Source organism: Pseudopipra pipra, chromosome 3 (assembly GCF_036250125.1).
Source record: "Pseudopipra pipra isolate bDixPip1 chromosome 3, bDixPip1.hap1, whole genome shotgun sequence".
Taxonomy (NCBI): Eukaryota; Metazoa; Chordata; class Aves; order Passeriformes; family Pipridae; genus Pseudopipra; species Pseudopipra pipra.
This window is the reverse complement of record NC_087551.1, coordinates 24,930,671-24,953,655: the sequence shown is the minus strand read 5'-3', so window position 1 is coordinate 24,953,655 and position 22,985 is coordinate 24,930,671. Positions and strand designations below refer to the sequence as shown.

Here is a 22,985-nt window from a genome sequence, read left to right as displayed (position 1 = left end):
TAATTAAAAAAAATTAGTAGCAGAAATTAACTCCCTGTACTTAACGCAACCAAATGAAATTACAGCTTTAGAGTGCAGATAGGGTCGTGGCAGCTAATAGTTGTTTTAATGTTGTGGACAGGTGTAGGACACAAGAACTCAGAAAGCTGCAGGAGCAAAGACCTGAGACCGAGGTGGGCAGAAGCAGGGAAGAAGACTCTTCTGTTGTCCATACAGTATTGGAGGAGTAAAAAGAGAAGAGTCTCCCTATCCAGATGTGCACGGCGGAGGGCCGGGGCGGACGGGCTGTAGCAGGAAACCTGCAGGGCAGCCCGGCGCTGCAGCCACCGCCCTGCCGTGCCGGGGACCGGGAGCCGGGACCGCTCGCCTCCGCAGGCAAACAAACGAGACGGGAGCGACAGGGGCTGGCCGTCGGCTGCCGCGAACAAGGAGCGAGCTGAGTCGTACTCAAACGCTTCACTTCGAGCCTTTTTAGATGGGGGAAAAAAAGTCCACAAAGCGTTACTTGCGTTTAGCGGACAACTTCGGCCAAGTGCCGCTTGGCGGAGCGGGCAGCGGGGCGGCGGGGACGGGGCCCCGAAACCCTCTGCTGGGAAGGGTCCGCGGCGGGCCGGGGGCGGTGGGAGCCCCGGACAGCCCCCGCCCCGCTCCGCCATGTGCGCGGGCGGGGGAGGAGGCGTGTCCCCATCCCGCCGCACCGCCCCCCGCTCGCCTGCCAGCCGGCACCGCCGGAGCGGAGTGGAGCGCAGCGGCGCCGGGCACGGGGCTCCCCGGTCCCGCCATGCCCGCGGCCGCCCTCCCGCCCCGGCGGGGCCCCGCGGAGCCGCCCGCCAGCCCCCGGCGCTGAGCCCGCACCGGCACCTGCGAGCGGCATCGCCGAGGCATCACCGGGGGGACGCGCGTTCCGCCGCGCCCCGCGCCGCTCCTGCGCGGCCGCTGGAGCGCCTCTCCCGCCGTTCCTCCCTCCCTCCCTCCGTCCCCGCCTGTCGCCCGCCCCGTCGCCGAGCGGGAGCCGCCAGCGGTACGCGCAGAGCCGGAGCCGGGGCAGCCGCCGCCTCCCGCGCTGCCCCCCTGCCTCGCCGCCCTGCCCTGCCCTGCCCGCGCTTCCCCTCCTCCGTCCCGCCCAAGCCATGAACTTTGGCCGTGGCCCCCCGGTGGTGTTGAACGTCGGGGGCACCCGGTACTCCTTCTCCCGGGAGGTGTTAAAGGATTTTCCGCTGCGCCGGGTGAGCCGCCTGCACGGGTGCCTCTCGGAGAAGGACGTGCTGGAGGTGTGCGACGACTACGACCGGGAGCGGAACGAGTACTTCTTCGACCGGCACTCGGAGGCTTTCGGCTTCATCATGCTGTACGTGCGGCACGGCCACCTGCGCTTCGTGCCGCACATGTGCGAGCTCTCCTTCTACAACGAGATGATCTACTGGGGGCTGGAAGGCTCCCACCTCGACTACTGCTGCCAGCGCCGCCTCGACGACCGCATGTCCGAGACGTACACCTACTACGCGGCAGAGGAGCCGCCAGGGGAGTCGGGTGGCGGCCCCGAGGGCAAGGGGAGGCGGCCGCCGGGAACCGAGGGCGGGAAGTGGCTGGAGAGGATGAGGAGGACTTTCGAGGAGCCCACGTCCTCCGTGGCCGCCCAGGTCCTGGCCACCGTCTCCATCCTCTTCGTAATCGTGTCCATGGTGGTGCTGTGCGCCAGCACCCTGCCCGAGTGGCGGGCGCCGGGGAACCGCAGCATGGAGGAGCAGAGCAGGTACACAGCAGAGTCAGTGAGGGAGCCCTCAGGGTAGGAGGATCCTTTATTTTCCCGCTGTCCGGTCCCCGTGTGTCCCGTCCAGTGTGTTCTGCCCTTCGTCTTGACCGTCCGTGGCTGTAGTTGCCGCCGGCGCAGATCGTCTGCGCGCCTAAAAACCCCGACCCTGAGCTCGGAAGCTGCTGGGGGGGATGTGGGAGTGTCGGCGGAGCGGTGCTGCTCCGCAGCTCCGGCTCCCGCCGGGCTCCGCCGGGCTCCGGTGGCCCCGATCGCAGGGCATAGACAGGGGGGAGCCCAGAACGGCCGCACTACGGGCGGGCCGGGGCTGGCAGCGGAGCGGGGCCATCGGGATACGGCTCCTATTCTCAGTAAGGGTGCCTCCCTCCGTGCACGATCTTCGGGTTTTAAGAGGCCACAGGACTCTTTACCCACACAGAGAACTTCAGACACTCGGAAAATCATTTTAGGCCTTACGATTGGGGGGAGAGAGAAAAAAAAGGGGGGGACTAAAACTCGAAAAGAATGCAATTCCCTTGTCTTTTCCTCTGGGAAAAGCACAATCCTGTAAGTACTCTGAATGTATTCGTACAGGTCCTTCTGATGGAGCAGATCCGGTGCTTGTTACGATTCTGCTCTGGTAAAATCATGTGTGGGGGAACAGCCTTACCCCCCCACCTTTCCATCTCGGATTCTATATGTGAGGAACACAGGAGATGATCAAACTACACACTGAGCTCTTGCAAATGCATCAAATAAGCACCCCAGTTTATGAATGTAAGTGTTTACATTTCCTTTAGATAAGACGTATGTAAGCACACTAAACATTGCAAAACAGATGCAGAAACCAGGGCATGGGGTATAAGGCTCTATCCTGAGCCTTAGTAGTAATAACAAACCTTTTTCATCTTCTTGTGACCTCAGATTAGAGTTACATTGATGCAACTCTGCTGACTTAAGTTTTGTTGCACTCGCTCTCCCTCTCCTGCTCCCTCTCTTTCCCTCTCTCCTGTTCCCTAGAGAGCAAAATTGAGACCATTTCTGGTAGAATTTCTCTCATAAAGAAGAGTGACATATAAAGAAAGAAGTAAACATTTCTGGTATTTGCTAGCTTCTCCCTTTTAAAACAGACAGGATACTCAACAAAAAGTTTTCAGCTTCTGGTCTGCTAAAAGGGCCCTACAGTGAAATTGCAGCCTCGTCATTATGAAATCATCATCTTTTACCATAGACTTAATTGGAATGTGATATATTATATCTTAGTAGCCAGATTAATTCCTTGGAAAGTATTTTCATAGTTTCCATTAGCTTAATGGAAAACTGCACCTGTATTTCTTATTGTAGTTGAGCCAAAGAATTAATTGTATGAACAAAAAGCAAGCAGATGCAGATTGAGAAGCCGTTGATGCCTGCTTAGATTCAGATACATCAAAAGTTGCTCTTACAGTTTCTTCCAGTTAAAAAGCATTACTTAAGCTTTGCAAGGTTGTTTCAAAGAGTGGATGCTCCTGGTGATCTTTTTGTGCAGCAGCAAATTGCCAAGATGTTCCCAACAGACATGTGAAAATAGATGCAGCATTAGCATAGCGTTAACCACATCTATCATGTCTTTGTTAACATCTTCATGGTGTGGGAATTGACAAGATTTTTTCTCTTACTGAAAGAGTTCAGCTTGCAGAAGGACATGGCATGGGATCTGTTGTTTTTCTTTCATGGTGCCTTTCAAGAACATGTGTATTACTCTTCTGAAAAATTGCATATTGTGTACCAAGTGTTAGAAGGATAAAGTCCTAAGTACTTGAAAGGTTCAGTATAGCTAAGCACTTCTCAGGGCAGTGAAATTTGCTATTAAAACCAGAAGGACCACTATCAATGGTGGGGTGAGTTTCTTCAGTACCAACTGTAATATTCCATGATTTGCAGGAAAAAATAGAGATAACTGTAAAAGTTGTAGCTGAACAGTTTCTAACCATCTTCTTGCAAAAGCCTGTCATGTATAAACACTGATACAAACTGTTTCATTTCACAAGTGGCTTAACTGATGTGCTCTCACTGCACAGGAACTGATCACATGGGGAACATATGGAAAACAGACACAAGTGTGTGCCTCTCTGTCCACAGCTGGCCACCAAGGTGGAAGTACTCCTCTCTTTATTACATATGCTGCACCATGACTAAAAAGCCTGTTATAGCTGGAAAAAGAGGTGTGTTAGCTACAGTTGCTTTTAAGTGAGTGATCCATTTTTTAGTTACAACTACTTACACACGCCAGAGGATTGGACCTAGCATGCCCAGTTGTCATCTTTATTTCCCTTTTTTTTAATATTTTCTTTTGTTTGTAGTTATTTCATTTAAAATTAGTTAAGTTTCCTAAGTAAGTTGCTAAGTGGCTTATTTGAAAGCCTGACCACAGAAATCACGTAGGAGTGTCTGGGATCACATACATTGGCAATATTGTCCATCTTAGGTGTGAAGGCTTTTAAAAAACTGTCCACTAGTTTCTGCTACATTTAAAAGTTTGACACCAAATTCTGTCCTTTGTTTATTAACCAATGTTCCTCATCAAAATAAAGGAATTTTATCTAACATAGTAATACAATAACTTACATTTTTTTTCCCCAGAGAAATTGTGACATTACTGCTGTACTCAAGTGAGCTTTGACTTGCATGGCACTGTAATTACTAGTATGAAGACTTTACATTGTTCAAAAAACATATTTTGAAAAGTTTTAGGAGTGAAAATTGAGCAGGCTAATCTAGAAATCCTTAGGCTGTAGATTTGGATGTAATCAATTATTCAACTCAGCATAAGCTACTGAGGTGAGGTGAGAACCACCTCACAAAATTCAGCAGCTCTGATAGTTTCAGTCTCTCATATTCTCACATAAACTCCCTGTCCTTTCCTCAATATGTTACAGTTCAGAAAGGTGCCACGTGGATAATTTCTGTGGCTGATTCCTGTGATAACCACTCCCAGAAAAGCTTTGGGCAGCTGTAGTGAAAGCACCTGACTAGCGATGTGTCTCCAGCTTACCTGGACATCATCTCCACAAATGAGAGGGTCCCTAACTCTGTCATTTACAAAATCATCCTCTTTAATGAGGTTTGCAGCAAGGGCTACTGTGGCTGCCAGCTAGTACCAGCTGTGTTTGTTTTTCTTGTATGAACACCTCTCCAGCAGAAGAGGAATTGAGTCCACCAAACTTTTCTCAGAAACCATTATGTTGTTATGCCTTTTCATGGTTACCATGCTCTCAAAGGGTAAACTATGGCTATTTCTCTTCCTTCAGAGTAACACCCTTTAGAGGGCAACAGAGAACTCCATGAGTAAGCTTTAAGGAGAGAGGAATGGGGAATCTGACCTTGGAATTTCACAGATATTACAGACAGTGACAGTATAATTCCCTGATTGCAGAGGAATTGCCTTCCCCAGGCCTGTTCTCAGGATGCAGTCTGAGTTATTAAATTTATTTAATTTTAAAATTTTTGCTCCCTTCCCTGCCATGGCAAGTTTTACTTGTCAGAGCTAAAGATTTGCATAAGATTTGTAGAGTTTCGGAGCAGACAGCAGGAATGCCTGTCTCCCCTTCTGTTGCTTCTGGCAATTTCAAGTCATCTTTGCTCTCCTCTGAACTGTGCCAACAGATGCATACTGTGAGTCTCTGCTCAGGGACCCGTCCACACACTGATTGTGAGTGTAGTCTTTTAGGAAGAGCTTTTCAAGCCTGTAATAGAAAATCATTTGAAGCTGCTTGACTTACTGCCAGCACAGTTCTATCTACTTGCCTTAAAACTATTTTTTCTAACTACGAGTAGCGTGTTAGCCCCCTTTCCACTTAATAATCATGATTAAGTTTGTACTGAAATAATCACTGAGCCACCAAGCCTATATGATTGCTGTGTTCTTAAGCAAAAGCAGATAAACACAGTAACTTCCCCAAACAGTGTCTCTCATCAGGTGGCATTGGACTTTTTTTCATCTCTGCAAAATATCCACCTAAAGAGTTACATTTGAATTTTAGACACACAAAAATCATTATTCCTTTACGGTGGTGGAATTTCAGAACACCTAAATGTTCATGTTCAATGTCTGTTCAAAAACACAGTAATATCTCCTTTCCTGTGTAAGATCTAACTCAAACACCACATTTTTGCTAAGTTAAAACAGTGGGCTGAAGATAAAGAATGGAACTACCAACCTAAGTTAAAAACACAGACGTGGATTCTTCTATTGAATTTACAAGCTTTTTCAAGAAGAGTTAACACAATGAACAGATGTATATCACTGTCTGGCAATAGGAGAATCTTAAACTCACCAGGTCTAGGTGTCAGTTATGTTCAACATATATGGAAAAGATGTTGAGGATCCCAGGGCTTGAGATCTTTGTATCCCGGTATCCCCTTCGAGCTGTGAAAGGCATTTGCCCCTTCCCGGGGAGTGCTGGGTCATTACAGCCTCCCACATAAGGCAGCAGAGTTTAATGCATCAAGACATATTATTGCTACCAAAGCAGAGACAGAACAGAAAAAACCCGGCAAGGTTTTTAATGCAGGGAAACTACTGTTCTGTGGCCTCTACTCCATAGCTTGTAGTGAAAAGGAAACCCTGTTGACTTAAAAAGGATTAAAAAACCCCAAACATTTGCTGAAATTACCTAGGAGTCTTCCTGAGCAGGAATTTGATCATTCTGGCTACTGCTTGGATGTTTTTCAGGTTTAATGTGCTCTACATGGAAATAGGCTTCAGCAACAATTTAAAAAATCAGTGCTGACAGACTTTAATCTTTAATCCTGTCATATACTGTCTTTAATCGTATCATCTGTTTTCCTCATGTGTCCTGTTGGTGTGTATGTTTTATTTACAAACTTAATAGATAATAGTGCCACTAAGGAGTATTTTGGCTCTATTTCAACCAACTCACCAGGGGATATTCAAAGTACACAAATTGGCATGCTTGGGCAAAGAATATTGCTAAGTCAAAACATTCTAAGATAGTCACAATATGATTTTTTTTTTACTACTAGCAAACTAGTCTTGTTAGTGATTGAAAAAAATTATTTCTGAAGTGGCTTAACTCTCTGTACATAAAATAGCTTATTCTGAGAGAAAGTTATATGCAACAGAGTAATCTTGAAAGACTATTAGGTACCAAGTGGCTTAAAATTTCAGGAGAAATACCTTCTGATGTGCTTAGGTCTTGGACAGTGAACAGTAAGTTTGAGCAGAAATAGCCTGTAACTGAATAAAAACTATGTCTTAGTATTTTCTCTGATTACTTATAAATTTCTTGGGGGGGGATCTTCAAGGAAACACTTAATGAGTTTGTTTTTAATTCCCCCTCTCCATTTTGAATACCAGCTATATTAAAACTGAACTGATGGGGAAAAAAACCCAACCAAAAACTGTGATGGAAGTTTATAGGTACTACCTTTTACAAAATAAAGCCACTATTTAATTAAATAGTTATAGATTTTAATACAGCATTATTTTAAGCATAGGCAATAAAAGCAGTCTGCCCTGTGAATATGCAGAAAATATTTTAAGATTGATTACAAAGAATACAGGTGCTTTAGTTTTCTGAGTACATGCCTGTTTCTTGGCTTTAACTTTACACTCAGTTAAGTTCTCTTGAGGGGTAACTGTTAAATTTGCTTTCCTTATTAGATGTTATTTACCCACTAATAAGGTTAGCTATAAAAGTCACTGCAATGAGAGGGGGACTTGCTCTAAAAGTGGAAACATAGTATGTAGCATCCAGATTTCTCAACATGCTAGAGGTTTCTTTGGTTGTCACCAAAGCATGCACTTTTATGTGATTCACCAGTACTACCAAAATCCATCTACACAGGCAAAAAGGAGTGACAAAAGTGAAAACTGTTTCACTGATGGCTAAAAAGTAACTAGAGGAAAGAAAAAAAAAAAAAAAAAAAAAAGGGGACACCCTTCTTCATTATCTTCTTCCTAGCCTGGAGAAGGAGGGATGGATGCAAAATGCAGAAATGGCAGTGCAAGCTGTAACAGTGGCATTAACGTATCTCCCACTGTCTTGATCTTTCCTTGTCATTTTTGCATCAATGGCATTCCTTACCTCTCTTCAAATCTGTTCTACAATAAATGCTTCTTCAGTCCTTCCTATGGAAGTATTACTGATTTACAGTATTTCTTGTGCTAGGAACTGCCACAGTAAAACAGTGGATTGATAATATTTAATGGATTTTTACTTGTACAACTATTTCCCAAAGTTACATTGAACCACTGAATCAAGGCCGATTTATAAAGAAAATTTCTATTGTGTCACAACAATCAGAACCTAAGTTCCTTAAAGCTCAACCCAGAGATGTGTCTAACATGTGACAAAAATGGAGGAGTCACAATTGCAACATTATCAGGGCATCAGTAGGAAATACCAAGTGAAAAAGCTTTAAATTGTGTAATTACAAATTTCTTTTTCATTTAAATGCTTCATGTCATAGGATACAGGCAGCACTACCAGAGAAATCTCATAAAATGTAATGAAATAGTCTGTTGGAATTGTTGAATATTCCTGGCTGCAACTTTCTATCAAGATACAATTTTCTTTTAATCATTACACGAGATCTCAACCAGCCAACATATAAGTACATTCAGACTTCATCACTGTGTCCATTACCATGATCTCGCTGTTTTATTTTACTGGGGAAAGGCTTACATATTTCCTTATCATATGTAAAAAGGATTTAAGTGAACTTACCCATTAACCTTTTTTCCTTTATTTGTTTTCAACATAAAGGAAGCTTTCAAAAGCTTAATTTTTAAGAGAACACCTAATTCTTGAGAGCAAACTGGTTTTGAAATTGAGAGATCTTTCCAGCAAAAGGTGCTAACATGAACTAATGTTTTATAAGCCCTTTATGAAGAACGACCACTTGCTTACAGAACTTTGTTATTCATGAAAAAATAAAAACAAGATCTGAATTTATGTGAATAAATATTTCTATAAGTAATTAATTTATATCCATTTAAATTTGTTGCGGCTAGAATTACAGTTTACCTTATGATTTTGCATCAAGGTTACGTTTTGCATGACTGTTACTTTTTCTTCCAATTTTAGCTTAAAACTAAGGAGAATGAATGAACAAAATTAAATTAATAAAAAATTACTGTATGAAACTTTTATGAAAAAGCTTATAGAGTCTATAATTATATCAGTTAGGAGAGAATATTGCCTTTCTAACAGGCCATTCTCTTAATAATAACAATAGATTTCAGAATTGATAAAAAAATATGCAGATGTATTAGGGAAGCAGAAGTTTAGCTTTGAAATGACAGCATCACTTGGAAATCATTACGTTTCTACAGACACTACCTTGTTCAGGTCCTTGCAGTAGCAAAAAAGGTCCAACTGTATTTTCTAGTGGTATTTTCAAATCTCCAATCTCACACCAGTTTGGTCTCAGACCTGTTGGTATGAGAAGACATCAGTGATGGGCTTTTTCTTTGCTTAAAATGTTGATGAAAAAGATAAACAGAGGAATTAGGGAAATATTAGCTTCCATTCCCTCATGGAGTAAAAAAGTGAGCACAGTCTGAAATCTTAAGATCTGCAACTACATGCACAACAGTTACTAAATAATCTTTGAGCAACATTTTTATCTTCTGTTTCTACCTTACACTGGTTTCAAGCTGAGATATTCTCAAGTCTCATTCAATGCACTGGGACTTAAAATATTTAAGAACATACTGAAATCCCCTTCCAGGGTTTCTTCTGTATTTGGCAAGAAGATGATCTTGCCTATTACCTTAACATTTGGTTACCTTGATTTTTTTTTTGCAATGTAGTTTAGGTGGAATTACATTTAAAGCAAAAGAAAATAAATCAATAATGCAGAGCATTGTGGTAAATGGGAGGACACAAGCTTAGTACTTTGTGTACCCAATGATGAAAAATGAAATACCATCTATATTTAGTAGCAATACCTATAAAGTTCTGAATATAATTCTTACGGCCCATTTGGGATGCAGATCAGATAGACTGGTTTAGGTTGATTCCTGAAGAACTAATTTGCATGAATTATCCAATGCAAAAACTGATTTCTGCCTACTCCAGTTGCACTTCCATTTTAGTTTAGCAGTCTGGTTCTATAACCTGTTCATAACCTGTCAGTTCACTGACCTACAGCCCTTGGCATTCCCACATGGATCAGACCTCACAGATTTAAACAAACAAACAAAAATGAACAAAATCCCCCCAAACTCAATGAACAAAAGAAACCCAAACCGCAGATGTTTTAGATATTGTTACACATTGGCACTGGTGGCCTACCATTTCCTGTAGGGTTCTAGTTTCTGGCATGTTTGCCACGTACTGTGACTAGTAGCAGTCTGTAATTCAAAGAAAACAATCAGTGAGTGAGTTCTCAGCAATTATGAGTTTAAACTCTCACTAGATCCTCAGGTTAATTGATGAAATCCAGTGCCACATGCGCAGGATAAGAATAGCTTATCCTGCTTTCTGTTTGTTGTCTGTGAAAGTCTAAGTGTCAATTTGGTAATACCTGTGAACCAACCAAACATCCACTGAAGCTTTTGCACAGAGCATAAATACTGTACTTTGTTTCTTTTGACAGGATAATTGAAGCTATCTGCATAGGCTGGTTCACTGCAGAATGCATTGTGAGGTTCATCGTCTCCAAAAACAAGTGTGAGTTTGTCAGAAGACCTCTCAACATCATTGATTTGCTGGCAATTACTCCTTACTACATCTCTGTTCTAATGACAGTTTTCACAGGGGAAAATTCCCAGCTTCAGAGGGCTGGAGTCACTCTGAGGGTCTTAAGAATGATGAGGATTTTTTGGGTGATTAAACTGGCCCGTCATTTCATTGGCCTTCAAACACTTGGTCTGACTCTGAAGCGTTGTTACAGAGAGATGGTGATGCTACTTGTCTTTATCTGTGTTGCTATGGCAATTTTCAGTGCACTTTCCCAGCTTCTTGAAAATGGGCTGGACTTGGGAACAAAGAATAAGGATTATGCCAGCATTCCTGCTGCTTGTTGGTGGGTGATCATCTCAATGACCACAGTTGGTTATGGTGACATGTGTCCCATCACTGTGCCAGGAAGAATACTTGGAGGGATTTGTGTGGTTAGTGGCATCGTTTTATTAGCCTTGCCAATCACTTTCATTTATCACAGCTTTGTGCAGTGTTACCATGAGCTCAAGTTCCGATCCGCTAGGTACAGTAGAAGCCTCTCTGCTGAATTCTTAAATTGACCAAACTTGCATTCTGTTGTAGTTACTTGCTAAGCTTTGTCTTAGAAGAGAATGGTGGAAGGTCCCTTCGCGTGTCCTCCTTGACTGGATGGTCCTGTGGAACAACATTCTCGCCAGCCTGGAGAAAGCCCGTCACCATTCAGACAGGAAGGATGGCCATTTGCCTTGGGCACCTTGCAAGGAGAGGGAGTGATGTTTCAAATTTGAGAGAACAAAATTAACAAAGAGGATTCAGAAGTCCTCAACCAGACCAGTTTGCCTTCCCACACAAAAGCAGAACAAAAAATGGGCTTAACGCTGAGATCTGTCATTCCTGTAATTATATCCTAAACAATTCTAAGTGATGTGTAGCAGAAGTTTTTCAAGGATTTCAATATTTAAATATTGAAATGCCTCCATAGAGGCATTGATAACTTCTTGCCTGAAGCATCTCCACTTTTACTCAGATAACCAAACTATATATTGGAGAATCACTGCTACTTTTGAGCTTTGCAACAAAGTAGAGCTGGTTCTGTAACTCAGGAAAGATGACGAATATAGGTCTGTAGGACGAAAAACCTCGAGGCCTGATTCTGATCTCTGATGAAGCACACAAATCTTCTGTAAACCCATTGCTCTGAATTTGATAATTCACAAAGAAATGCAAGAAATGCACCTCCAAATGTTGTAGTAAGGACTTCCTTAGTCACAATTAATTTCTTCTCTGGAACCAAACTGCAAGTAGAAGCAAGTGCTGTACTTTACAAAGATCAGCATAAGAAATCAGGGATTGATACATATATTTGCTGGTAGCTTAGTGGGGGAGCTCGTTCAACTCCATCCACATGAAATTACATACTCATAAGCATAGATTTTCCTCCCCTTTCCCCTCACCCCATTTAATTAAACATAGATATCATAATGAGAGTTCCCCAAGACAAATGCTAAGATTCCATCACTTGAGCAAGCACTGGAAAACAAGAGTAGCTGCTCCCTGTCAGATGACAGTCATCATCTTTAAATTCTGTAATCCTTACTGAAGGATACACGTTAATGGAAGTTTTAAAAACAACTGTAAAAAGCCCAGAGCGTACCAAAGAAAGTAAAATACAGACATGTGAGTTGCATTTGGCAAGATGGTGTATTCTCCAACGTAACTAGAAAATGAAAATGAATCAAGTACGGTTCTAACATATTATTTACTACATTTCTTGTGTAGTACTGCTTAATAGCATCATTCAGTATAATTCTGAAAGGCTACTACATAGAAATGTGCAGTTAGATACTAACACACATTAAGGTACAGCTTTACAAATTTGGGTACCAATAAGCATCAACAGGGAGCTTTCATACTAACATGGAAGTTCAGAGTCATCAGCATAGGTGAATTCAGTGCGCTTGCCTGAAAATACCGCATTTACCGTTATGTGCTGTAGAGGCATCTTTTATATACGTAATTGTTAGAAGCTTTAGAAGTAAAATGAGTACCACCTAGAGAACACATCTCTGTAATTGCTCATGCAAACAGACCTGCCACATTGGTCAATAACCAGTACAATGCAGGCTCTACCCTGAGACCTGAAAAATTCATTATCATTTTAAGTGGTCTTAGTCTTAAGTAGTCTTAAAGAATTACATTGCAAACACAATTTTTCTGAAGACCTGAAGAGAACTTCAGTAGCCTTCCTAAAGACAAGTTTGACTTTCCCTTCAAGACTGCATTATTAAGAACCATTACAGCCATACTTCTGTTCCTTGACACTCGTGTGTTCTGGTGTTCAGAAGATTAGCTCTGTAGTTCCCTATACTACTCTATTTATGCCTTTTATGTCAGAATCATGTTGCTCAGAAAACAGCATTCCACAGAGAGGTGAATATGAGATCAGCAAAAATTTCTTTCTTAGGTGAGATTCACAGCTGATGTTAGTTAGGCAAGTTGTGACTTCAGAGACACTTAGATGTTCTACACCAGCAGAGATGCTGGCTCTGTATTCCTGCATGTGTACCTATATATATCCTGCATATATTATATATTACAGTCAGTTGAAATTTTTTTTTTCTGCTCGAAAAAATTTCCTCCTTGACAAAATTGAAATTTCAGACTTTAATCCAAACACAGCTGTTGAAGAAAATGACATTTTCATCTTCTAATGAAAAGTTATTTTGACAGTATCAAAACCATTTTCAAGGAGAAAATTGCTAATTTTTTTTCTATTCTGCTCCAATTTTTTTCCATTAAAATAGGTTAAAAATCCCATGTAAGAACTTAGCCCTACAGATTTTCATATGCTGTTTTTAATGCTTGGGAAAAATACTGTTTTTCATAAAACTCCTTAAAACCTGCTTTGTCTTCTGTCCATGTATTGTACTTAGCCAAACCAATACTCTGTCGTGAAATGAGTGTTTTAAGGTCGCTCAAAAAACCCTCCTCCACAAAACGCCCAAACCATCATCATGATGGCAATAGTTTGAAATCCATACAGAATGTGAAATGAAGTATATTGCAATCTTGACTTCAAGCCAAAAAAAATGCATTTCAGCACTACCTATAAATCTAATCTTTAGATGCCTGTACAAAGGAAAAATATATAAATTAATGCACATAATAACTTGTGAATACCAATTTGCACCATGAATCATTTTTTATGAGCTATTAAGGACAGGAAGTTTTCAATTATCTGGACTATACACAGTATACAAACAAAATGTTCAATCCTTTATAAAGTGCTTTCAGCTAAAGAATCCTTTCCCAGAGTAAAAAGGTAATCCAATGAAAATAGTTGTGTAAAGGAACGGGTCTGTGGAGATTATCTTAAGTCATACTGTGTTTTTTTAACAGTTTATGTTCAATTTTTATATGGTAAAATGTGAACAGAATGACCTAATGTATTTTTTAATTTGAGTTATAATAAAATATTTTGAAACTTCTCTATATAAGCCCACTAGGGAGAGATACGGGGTTGGAGCTTTTCATTGGGTTCTTTTTTTTCCTCTCTGCTTTTATTATTGTGTGGTTATCAGTGACTTATCAGGTTATCAGACTTTAGTTTCCTTACAAAGCAAGTTGAAATAAAGTAATCTCAATGGTAGCCTTAAAACAGAATTGTAGGCTAAATAAAGTTCCTGACCTCTAGTAATATGTTGTCTTATTTTCAATGAGCCAGGTTTTTTAGTGAAACTTTACAAAAAATTAATTATATGTGTAGTCAAAAATAAGCGTAAACAGCTGAAACTGTTTTACTAAAATTTTACTTGAGACTGTATTTTACACAGACGTGGGGTGCAGCACTATTTTGAAGTCTGTAATTTGAAAGCCAAGGGAAGACAAGCTGGTTCATCTTTAATCATTGCCAGTTTGACCTATACAATAAAAGACTTCATGGGCAGTACCTCTCTCTATCAGAAACATTCCCAGTTGGAACAAATTAGAGGAAATACAAATAGTATAAAACTGGGGACAAACAAAGACAGAAAGACAGCTTATACAATTGTGATCTAGCATTTTGGTTTATCTAAAATGAAAACCAATATCAGTGAGTTTTGAACTGCCATTGCATGGTTTGATGACAGTAAAGGTTAATCATATGTTATATGTTATATGTTCAAACCTTAGGACTGATTTATTTGGAACTGTATATTGGCTGTAATCATTCAAGGTACTGCATGTCACTTAAAAGCATTTGATCATTAATGATATCACTGGAATAGAAAGCTGTCTAGGATATTTTCCTTCTATAGTTCTACATGAAACATCATGCCAGATATCACAAAGAATGGACAATTATAATTTCCCTTGATGTAAGACTTGGAAACTGTATTGTCTTGATGAGTACCACAAAAAAAATTAGTTTGGTTGACTGATGATTTGAAATAGTCTTATCAACATAAGGATCAGCCATTTAAAAATATGATATTCATTCTTACTGTACAATGGCTTATATTGCTGTGCATAGCAGAAAGTTTGAGAAAGATAAAAATCCTGTTAATGTAAGATTTGTGTCTTGATGCCCATGTATTTAAAGAAAAAGGCACTCAGTTTTCATATCATGTATGTAATTTCTGCCCATAAAGGAATTGTTATTCTGATTCCAAAATAAAACTAAAGTCCTTGTGGGTTTAAAACACTTGTTTATTCCCCTTTGGGTAACAACTACAAAAATTCTACCAGATCTGAATGTATGCCAAGAAGTGGTCATATGCACACACCAGCCAGCTAAATTCAGCAGTCAAACCAGCCAGTTTCCTGGGAACCAGCATAACGAGCAAGGTCTGCTGTGCTCTGAATTTTATCTCACCTAAGAGGTTCAGGATCACACTGATGATTAAAGCTGGATCATTTGAAGTACCTTAATTTTTTTTAAATTATTATTTCAAATGAGCTTCTAAGGAAAAATTTGCTGGAAAATTAAATAAGCTGTGCATAGCAAAACAGATACCATTTTATTAAAAAAAATTACTATGGTTTTAAAAAAGGAAGCTGGCTCTCATTTTCTGTTACTTGTTTGTAAAAGAAAACATCCAGGTCAGGATATGTGATGTGAGTTAAACTTGCTACATAAAACAGATCCCTGTTTAAAATATGAGACTTAGTAAGAAAGATCTTCCAGCTTTGCTAGAGCTGTAACAGTTTATACTAGCTGAAGAGTTGCCCCAGCACACATGGAAGAAACAACAAAAAACTGTTTTCATGGTAAAAAACTAATATGATTTATGGCCTGTGAAGTTCAACACAAATTAGGGAGTATCTTTTGCAGATGACAGGATAGGTTAAGCATCAAGAAGGCTCCACAGTGAGCAATCAAGACTGACAATCTGATTGACAACAAATTTCAAGAGCCACAGAAGAAGAAGAATATAAATCTTTGGTCAGTATGAATTATGGTCAATAAAATATGAATGCTTGCAACTATACATTTTAGAGTCCTTTATTCTTTACAAACGCAAATGTCTATACTTTTGTAGAACATTAATTTTATATATTGTTTGCTTATCTGTAAAGAAAAATATATGCCGTAATTTTAAGAGGGAATAAATGTGGGGGGTTTTATGTGAATACAGAATTACATAGATAAAATCACATAATAAAATTTGCTGGCCTTGTTGCTGTATTTCACGGACTAGTGGTCAAAACACAAATGTTTATAAAATGTGTTCTTTTCAACAAGTGAATTCCGTGGCTATTTGTATTGGTACTGTATCTCAGAAAGAACTCTTTCCTTTAACAATTGTTTACTACTGAGAAGTCTGCCATTTAGAACCTAGGAGTTATAATCAATTTAAAATTTGAATATTTGATCCAGAAATTAGTCTGAAGCAAAAAATAAAGTTAAACCTACATAGGGCTATTCTTCAGCAACTGAATATCTATCATAATTGTGGACTGCAGAACTGTCAAAACAAAATGAAAAAGCAGCCATATAACACATATATTATTCCTGAGGGATTATTTATAAAAACAAGTCTAGAAAAATGGATGGAATTTGTCTTCAAGTTCACTGAAACTTACTTATATTATAAAAAAAACAAAACCCAGAATAAAAAAGGAACCAAACAAAAAAACCCACAAATATCAACATAATATTAATTCCGGAATGTCAACACAACCAGAAATTTCACCAATGCAATCCTTCCATCATTGTGAGTGGATCCGAGACACTGCCTTGATTCTTTAAATGCAGCCATTTCAAAATACTTCCAAAAATAATCACAATTAATGTTCTTGTAAAAAAAGTTTGAATATTTTAAGAGATCACTGAATTATGAACTATACTGGCACCAGCCTGCTGCATTATTATGAAAATGAACAGACTTTTCATTTAGAAATCATGAGCATTTTTTACTTCTCATATGTTATTTATTAGTTTTCAAGGTTTTACATAAAATCAGTCAGAAAAGAAATGAAGCAGATGTCCACATAGTCATAGAAGTATGTTTTAGAAGCATTTTTCCTAAAAGAACTGCTAAAATATTTGGAAGCAGTAGGGGTTTTTTAATGTTTTAACACAGTTACTATTTTACAAATATGCTCAGCACTTGCACCTCCCATCAATCTGAGATGCAACTGTATATACATAGAACCCCCAAAAATAAGATTGATTCTTGCTGCCTTGGGGAACATTTTATACATTTGTTTGCCATAAGAATTTAAGAAAAGAAAACAGTGAAGGGGTTCACTAAAATCTAGGAAATCTAGACGCTCAATATTGGAATTCTTTCCCACGTACTCCAGAAATCCTCCAAGTCCATTTTTATACTTCTTTGCACTGCTCATTTACCAATATTGAAGTAGCAACTTGGAGCCACAGTGAGGACCAGGTTTCCATTGTACTAAGGACTCTACAGCCACAGATCAAAATTACAATACTGCTCCCAAAACCAGTATGATCCAAGACTGAAACACAAATCAAAAGCAGGATGCAGACAACAGTGCAAGCAAGCAACACGGCACTTCTCTGTAGCATGAGTGTAGCTTATCTATTGAATCTGATATACTGTTAAGTACTAAGTGCTCAAATACAACATTTTTTTCTCCTCAGTTTAGAGATCCTCCCAGAGAATGCAGCACTTAGAAGACAGTTTTTTCTACAATGCTAAAGGCCTTATCAGCTGCACTGGCTGTGCCAAGACAGCACAGCGTCCAACCATGACTTTTGTCATTAGGTTTAATATTTGAACTTGATGTCATTTGATGGGATGCTATGAATGAGTAAAACTGGGGCTGTTTATTAGAATGGCATCTTGAATGTTGATGCTATTATCTAGATGCCATTAAAGACTAAAAGGAAAAAACAATTCCAACAATGTATTCACTAAGTAAAGTCATGCAGAGGACCACTGAAAAGAAAAGCATCACTAACAAAATTACTTCAATAAAAAAAAATTAAATACAAATCTAAAAGTGTGGATTCCTACCAGAGATTCTTGCTTATAGGCCTCAAATTTACACGGATTCCTTGAGCATCTCTGCCTTTAGGCACAGTATCTTTAGGCTCTGCCTGTTGGGTTCTCTGATACAAACTCAGCCTACAGGTCACAGCAGCTTTTTGGTCTCCATTGACTCAAGAGCCTAAAAACCAGATACGCTGGAAAAGAAAAATCTTCTTCAAGGGAGCCAGGCAACCAGCAATGAATATAATCTTTAAGATTTTTTTGTCGTTGTTTTAGAAAACTATTTTTCATCTGGGTTATGGAAGACAAATTCCTGAATATAAGTGCCAGGTTGCCCTCAATGCAAGACCAGGGACCATGAAACTTATCTGCTTCCCTCTTTATGGCACACTCCATCTTCAGCATCTCTATCTTGTTCTCTTAGAGCTTTCTCCTTTCACCTGATCCTCACTCAAGAAGCATTAAGGTTAAACATTAACATCCGTGAACTGAAGCTGCTGTTACCTTTGCCTTCTCTTCATATAGACTGTCCCATTCACATTTGAAATGCAGTTCAGATTAGATAGCTTAGAATAAATATCCATACATTTCTCCGTGTCAGTGTAGGATAAGAAGCTCTCTCCTCCCCCACAATAAATGTCATATATAATGGGAAGAAACAGTCATGCAAAGCAAAGCTTTTACAAAGCAATACAAAATAGCCTAAATCATACACATCCCATCCTTGATCTACAGTCTTATCCTGGTGCTTCACATCCCACAGGCCATTCAAATCCATTCACAATTCTGCAGTAAAGATCACCTATCTGCCTTTGGCCATCTGCTTCTGCCAACAGGTGTGAACCTGACAGCTAAATTGCCCATGGGATGTCAGAATTACAGATTTTTACTTTTTGGGTGATTACTCTTAACTTCTGTTTCTACCAAAAAGCTGTAAAACTAATTAGCCAGGCTTGGACAGTACACTTCCACTGGCCTGTCCACTTCCACCAGCATGTAGTAGAGTCATGCTAGAATCAACTACCCATCTTGGAAACTCGTAGGATTTCACCTTTGTATTAAAAAAAAAAAGTTTAAGGTCTGTAAGAGAAATTACTACATTTATATTCTCTGATTTGGGAATTTATTCCTACTTAGAGTTCAGGAGTGTCATGTGAACTAAAGGAACATTGCAGAGAGCACATGGAAGATTAATTAGTGAAAAAAGGAAATGAGATAGATAGATATAGAGAGGTTAAAAATACTAAATCAAACAATGCAAAAGGCTCTGTGTAATGAATTCCTTTCTAAGTCACTCACCAAAAACTAAGAACATGCAATGCAGATAGAAAAAAAGAGAGAAAACTCTCAGACACTACACTCCAGAGGACTTTGCTACGCTTTTCAGCCCTCTTCGCCATCACTGCTGCTGTCCTGCCATACTATCCTTGAAAATGCATCTCTGCTTTCTTCCTTTGCCCAACTTCTTTCCCCTTTGGTTTTTACCCTTTTCCTAGCTGCCCCATTTTCTTTCTTCTGCTAGCCACACCAGCATGCTTCTGCACTGGGACCAAGTATTTCTAAAATCACTGTCTGCCATCCCATCCTGGTGGAGACTAGAGCAAGAAGATAAGCACTACAGCACTTGATTAGGTGTTTTCACCGCTCCAATAACAGATACAGATCTCCTGAATCAAAAGATATTCAGTTCGAATGTTACAGTTCAGTGGGAAAACTGGTTATGTTCATTGTAGAACTGCAGTGTTTTACCAGTAGTCATCAATAATCCATAAACTCTCTACTAGGTCTTTTGTGCAAATCATATTTTATGGTTTCTTTTTTTTAAACCAGCTTTAAGAAAGGTTTTTAAAGAAAAAGAAGAACTTGCAGTAATTGGGTTCCTGTTATGTCAGTGTAATCTCTACGGTACAAGGCAAGTGTTTAGTGAGTGCTAAGAAGCTTGAGTTTGTAGTTTCAAATTATAATAATCTGACACTGTTTGGTGGCCACCAAATCTGGGACAAGCAATTTAATGGAGTCAAAGTGGTGCCTCCAGCAATTCTGGGGATGCATAGAAGTGTTTCCATTCTGTCTTTGAACAGTGAACAACAAACACTGTAGCCTAAAGGAGATGGGGAATCCTTCAGGAAACCACGATCACGTCAGATCCACACTGCAAAATCTAGAAAAAGAATTACATCAGGAAGGGGAAACAATCAAGAGTATGTAAAGCAAAAAGCAAGTAAAATCATGGTGCCAAATTTCTGTTTCTGAGGAGTTTGGCACCTCCTCATCACTCCTTTTCAGTTCCCTCAGGCTGCAGAATAAGATACATCACTCTTAAATGAACATGCCTGCCCCACCAATGGTACTGCAAGCTCTAATACTCCCTGTGAAAGCAGAACTCAGATTTTCTCTTTTAAAAAGCTTAGCTTCCAGATATTGAGCCAAATGAAACTCTGTGTTAGCAATTGCCATCACAGAACCTACGCAAGACAAGGGAGCCAGATATGGTTCAGCGAAATTTACTGTGAAAAACCTTTTGGAGGGAGGATGTTGTGAAAAGACACATTTTCAACAAAATTTTACTCAGACTGTGTGGTCAGCAACTGCTTCATCCACAAACAGAGACCTGCACTCACACAGGTTGTCTCTTCCTTGGGAGGAAACTATAAATAGAGATGCAAAGCACAGTATGAAGAACCCCAATCTAACTATAGGCTCTGTAAGACTGTGTGTGATTTACCAAAGTTCTTGCACAATGCAGAGGCAGATGTTGCAGGCAGCATTTACTTGGAGGGCTCCCTATTTCTGCAACTATCCAACCCTTTAAAGTGCGCAAGGACTTGGCTCAGGAACAGTTCCTTTCAGCTTTCCCTGCTGTTACTCTACTCACTCCAGCACACTTCACTCCTCTTCCCAGCAGAGCTGCTACTGAGCTTCCCTCTTCCCTTCACTAGGGACTTTATCAGTGTTCTCCCACACTGTTATCTAATCTTCTGAACTTCTTTCTCCTATGCAGGGAAATGCTGTGATAAGTAGTAGATAGTTCTTTCATCTGTTTGTACTCCCAGTTTTACAGTATCCCTGTTCTGATGGCAGTAAAAAGCACAGACGGGTATACAACAGCAAAGAGAGCATTTAAAAAGAAAAACACATCATTGATAATGTGGCAAGGCAAAGGGGAAACACATCAAAAAACCTTCACGACTTCCTGAAACAGACCCAAGTTACACAGCCATCTGAAGAGACTAAACCATAAAAGTAACATGCTTACAGAATATCAGTGAGACCCTACGATGCTGCAGGAAAGATAATTAGGAGACTGTCAGTTGAAAGGTATCACAGAGTAATGGTTCCTGCTGCTGGTTCCTGGCAGAATACAATTCTCAAAAATAAATGTAGTCAAAACTGTGCATTATTTTCAATGCAGGAGATGCTGATCTCATGGCAGAAATCTATTTGTATGTTACCTCTGATGTGGTAAATGATTCATAAAACAAGAATGTTTTCTATGAGAAAGATTTCTCAAGTAACCAGTTAACTGACATGAATATAACTGAACTTAAATATGGCTTGGTTTTTTTGGTTTTTTTTTTGTTAATAGTCAAATAGAAACCCCTTAGAATACAGCCTGCTGACAAATAGCCTGAGCCAAGATGGACCTTCCATCCAAGTATACTGATAGTTTAGCCACCTCTGAATGGCTTTATCCCACGGTAGTACTTGAAAGAAGGGCTTAAAGGCAATAGCTGTGAATGGGATTCTAGGCAGGTATTAGAATCTAGAAAATCCATCCTTACATCTCATATTCCACAATTTGCTAGACTGTACCTACTGTTGAAAGCCATGGACAGAAGAGGAGCAACGTGCTGATGTTGAGGGCCTGACACTCACAATATACACATTTCAGGGGCGTTGCTTCAGACTAGTTCTGGTTTGGTCCTATTGACTGAACACTTGTTGGCAATTGAAATACATTATGTTTGTTACTAAAGTGCATCTTAAGTCAACCAGGAAATCCAGCTTCATCCAAAATGATATCCAATCTGGGAGCTCCAATCCTGCTCAGTGATACAAACCAAGACTAGATATGACTTCAAGGTTCACTTCAAAAGAATATTACTGATTAAAAGCTTCTCAGCTGAGTACATCTGGAAGAAATTTCTCTTTTTGCTCCTTATATTTCAGTTTCTCCTCTCTAACATACTGGACAATTTTTTTTACATTTGTGGATCCACAGAACTGCAAAACTTTCACTGGAGTTGCAAGTTCAGGCTTTTCTTAGACTGTGTCTTGGCTGAGCAGCCATGGTGCACTGCAAGGTCCTGGTTTCTTATTCATTCAGTCTAAGAACATTTTCTCTAACACAAGTGCAAGGGAGAGGTTGTTTGTTGGCTTTTTGTTTGGTTGGTTGGTTGGTTTGTTTTGTTTTATAATATAATCTTGCCTTATTCAGAAAAGTTTGTTATAACACTGCACTGAGGATGTGGTTGTCTCTGGACTCCAATCCAAAACGAATTTGCATATGAAAAGGCTGACAAGAGGAAATTCAATACAAGGATAATGCAGATCTTCCTAGCATCTATAACATATCTGAGAAAAATAAACTTTTGCTGTGGACTGTTGACTATTTGAGAGAAATGCTTACAGCCTAGGGAGGGAGAAGGAAGAGGTGAAAGAAGACTGTGGTAGCATTGTGAAAATAGAAAATCCTGCAGATGCATTTTATCTCAGTCTCCAGACATACTGTTAATGTTATTTGAGAGCCTATTTTACTATGCATGTAGTATTTAACTAAAAAGTTCAGGAATAATAAGGTACTGCCATCATGAGATTTCCCTTCTAGTTGTAAGGGAAAAAATATGTTGCAGCAGAAAGCACACATAGAGAACCTTTGAGCTATGATTATCTCTATCAAAGTCATCAAAGAGGCAAAATATCGAACCTTACAGTACAGCTTTTCAAAACTGGAAAGTGTCGTAAGCCATAGAGATATGGCCTGGGGATTTCAAGATTATTTTCTCAAGAACAGAATAAATAGGGCTTTTAGGTAATTATTATTTTACTGACAGCCAACACTGATGTCTCAATCAGATGAAAAATTTACCTTTGCTTCTGCAATTCTGAAAATCA

The 22,985-nt window shown here is 39.9% G+C and overlaps 1 protein-coding gene across 2 annotated transcripts; it reads left to right on the top strand.

The window, feature by feature from the left end:
• Positions 1–1,130: 1,130 nt before the first annotated feature.
• On the top strand, positions 1,131–15,893 carry KCNG3 (potassium voltage-gated channel modifier subfamily G member 3). 2 transcript variants are annotated; one of them, XM_064648354.1, is made up of 2 exons: positions 1,131–1,753; positions 10,358–15,893. In XM_064648354.1, the coding sequence occupies exons 1-2, from the start codon at positions 1,131–1,133 to the stop codon at positions 11,001–11,003; spliced, it is 1,269 nt and encodes a 422-aa protein (XP_064504424.1). In that variant the 3' UTR covers positions 11,004–15,893. The 2 variants fall into 2 exon arrangements, with proteins under 2 accessions (XP_064504424.1, XP_064504423.1); XM_064648353.1 differs by having other exon boundaries at positions 1,131–1,786.
• The last annotated feature ends 7,092 nt before the right edge of the window (positions 15,894–22,985 follow it).

What these genes read in the sequence shown, in the direction of transcription:
- KCNG3 (XM_064648353.1), top strand. Translation starts at nt 1,131, where the DNA reads ATGAACTTTGGCCGTGGCCCCCCGGTGGTGTTGAACGTCGGGGGCACC. An exon ending in TCAGTGAGGGAGCCCTCAGG is followed by an intron (nt 1,787 to 10,357) that starts GTAGGAGGATCC and finishes TTCTTTTGACAG; the next exon opens with GATAATTGAAGCTATCTGCA.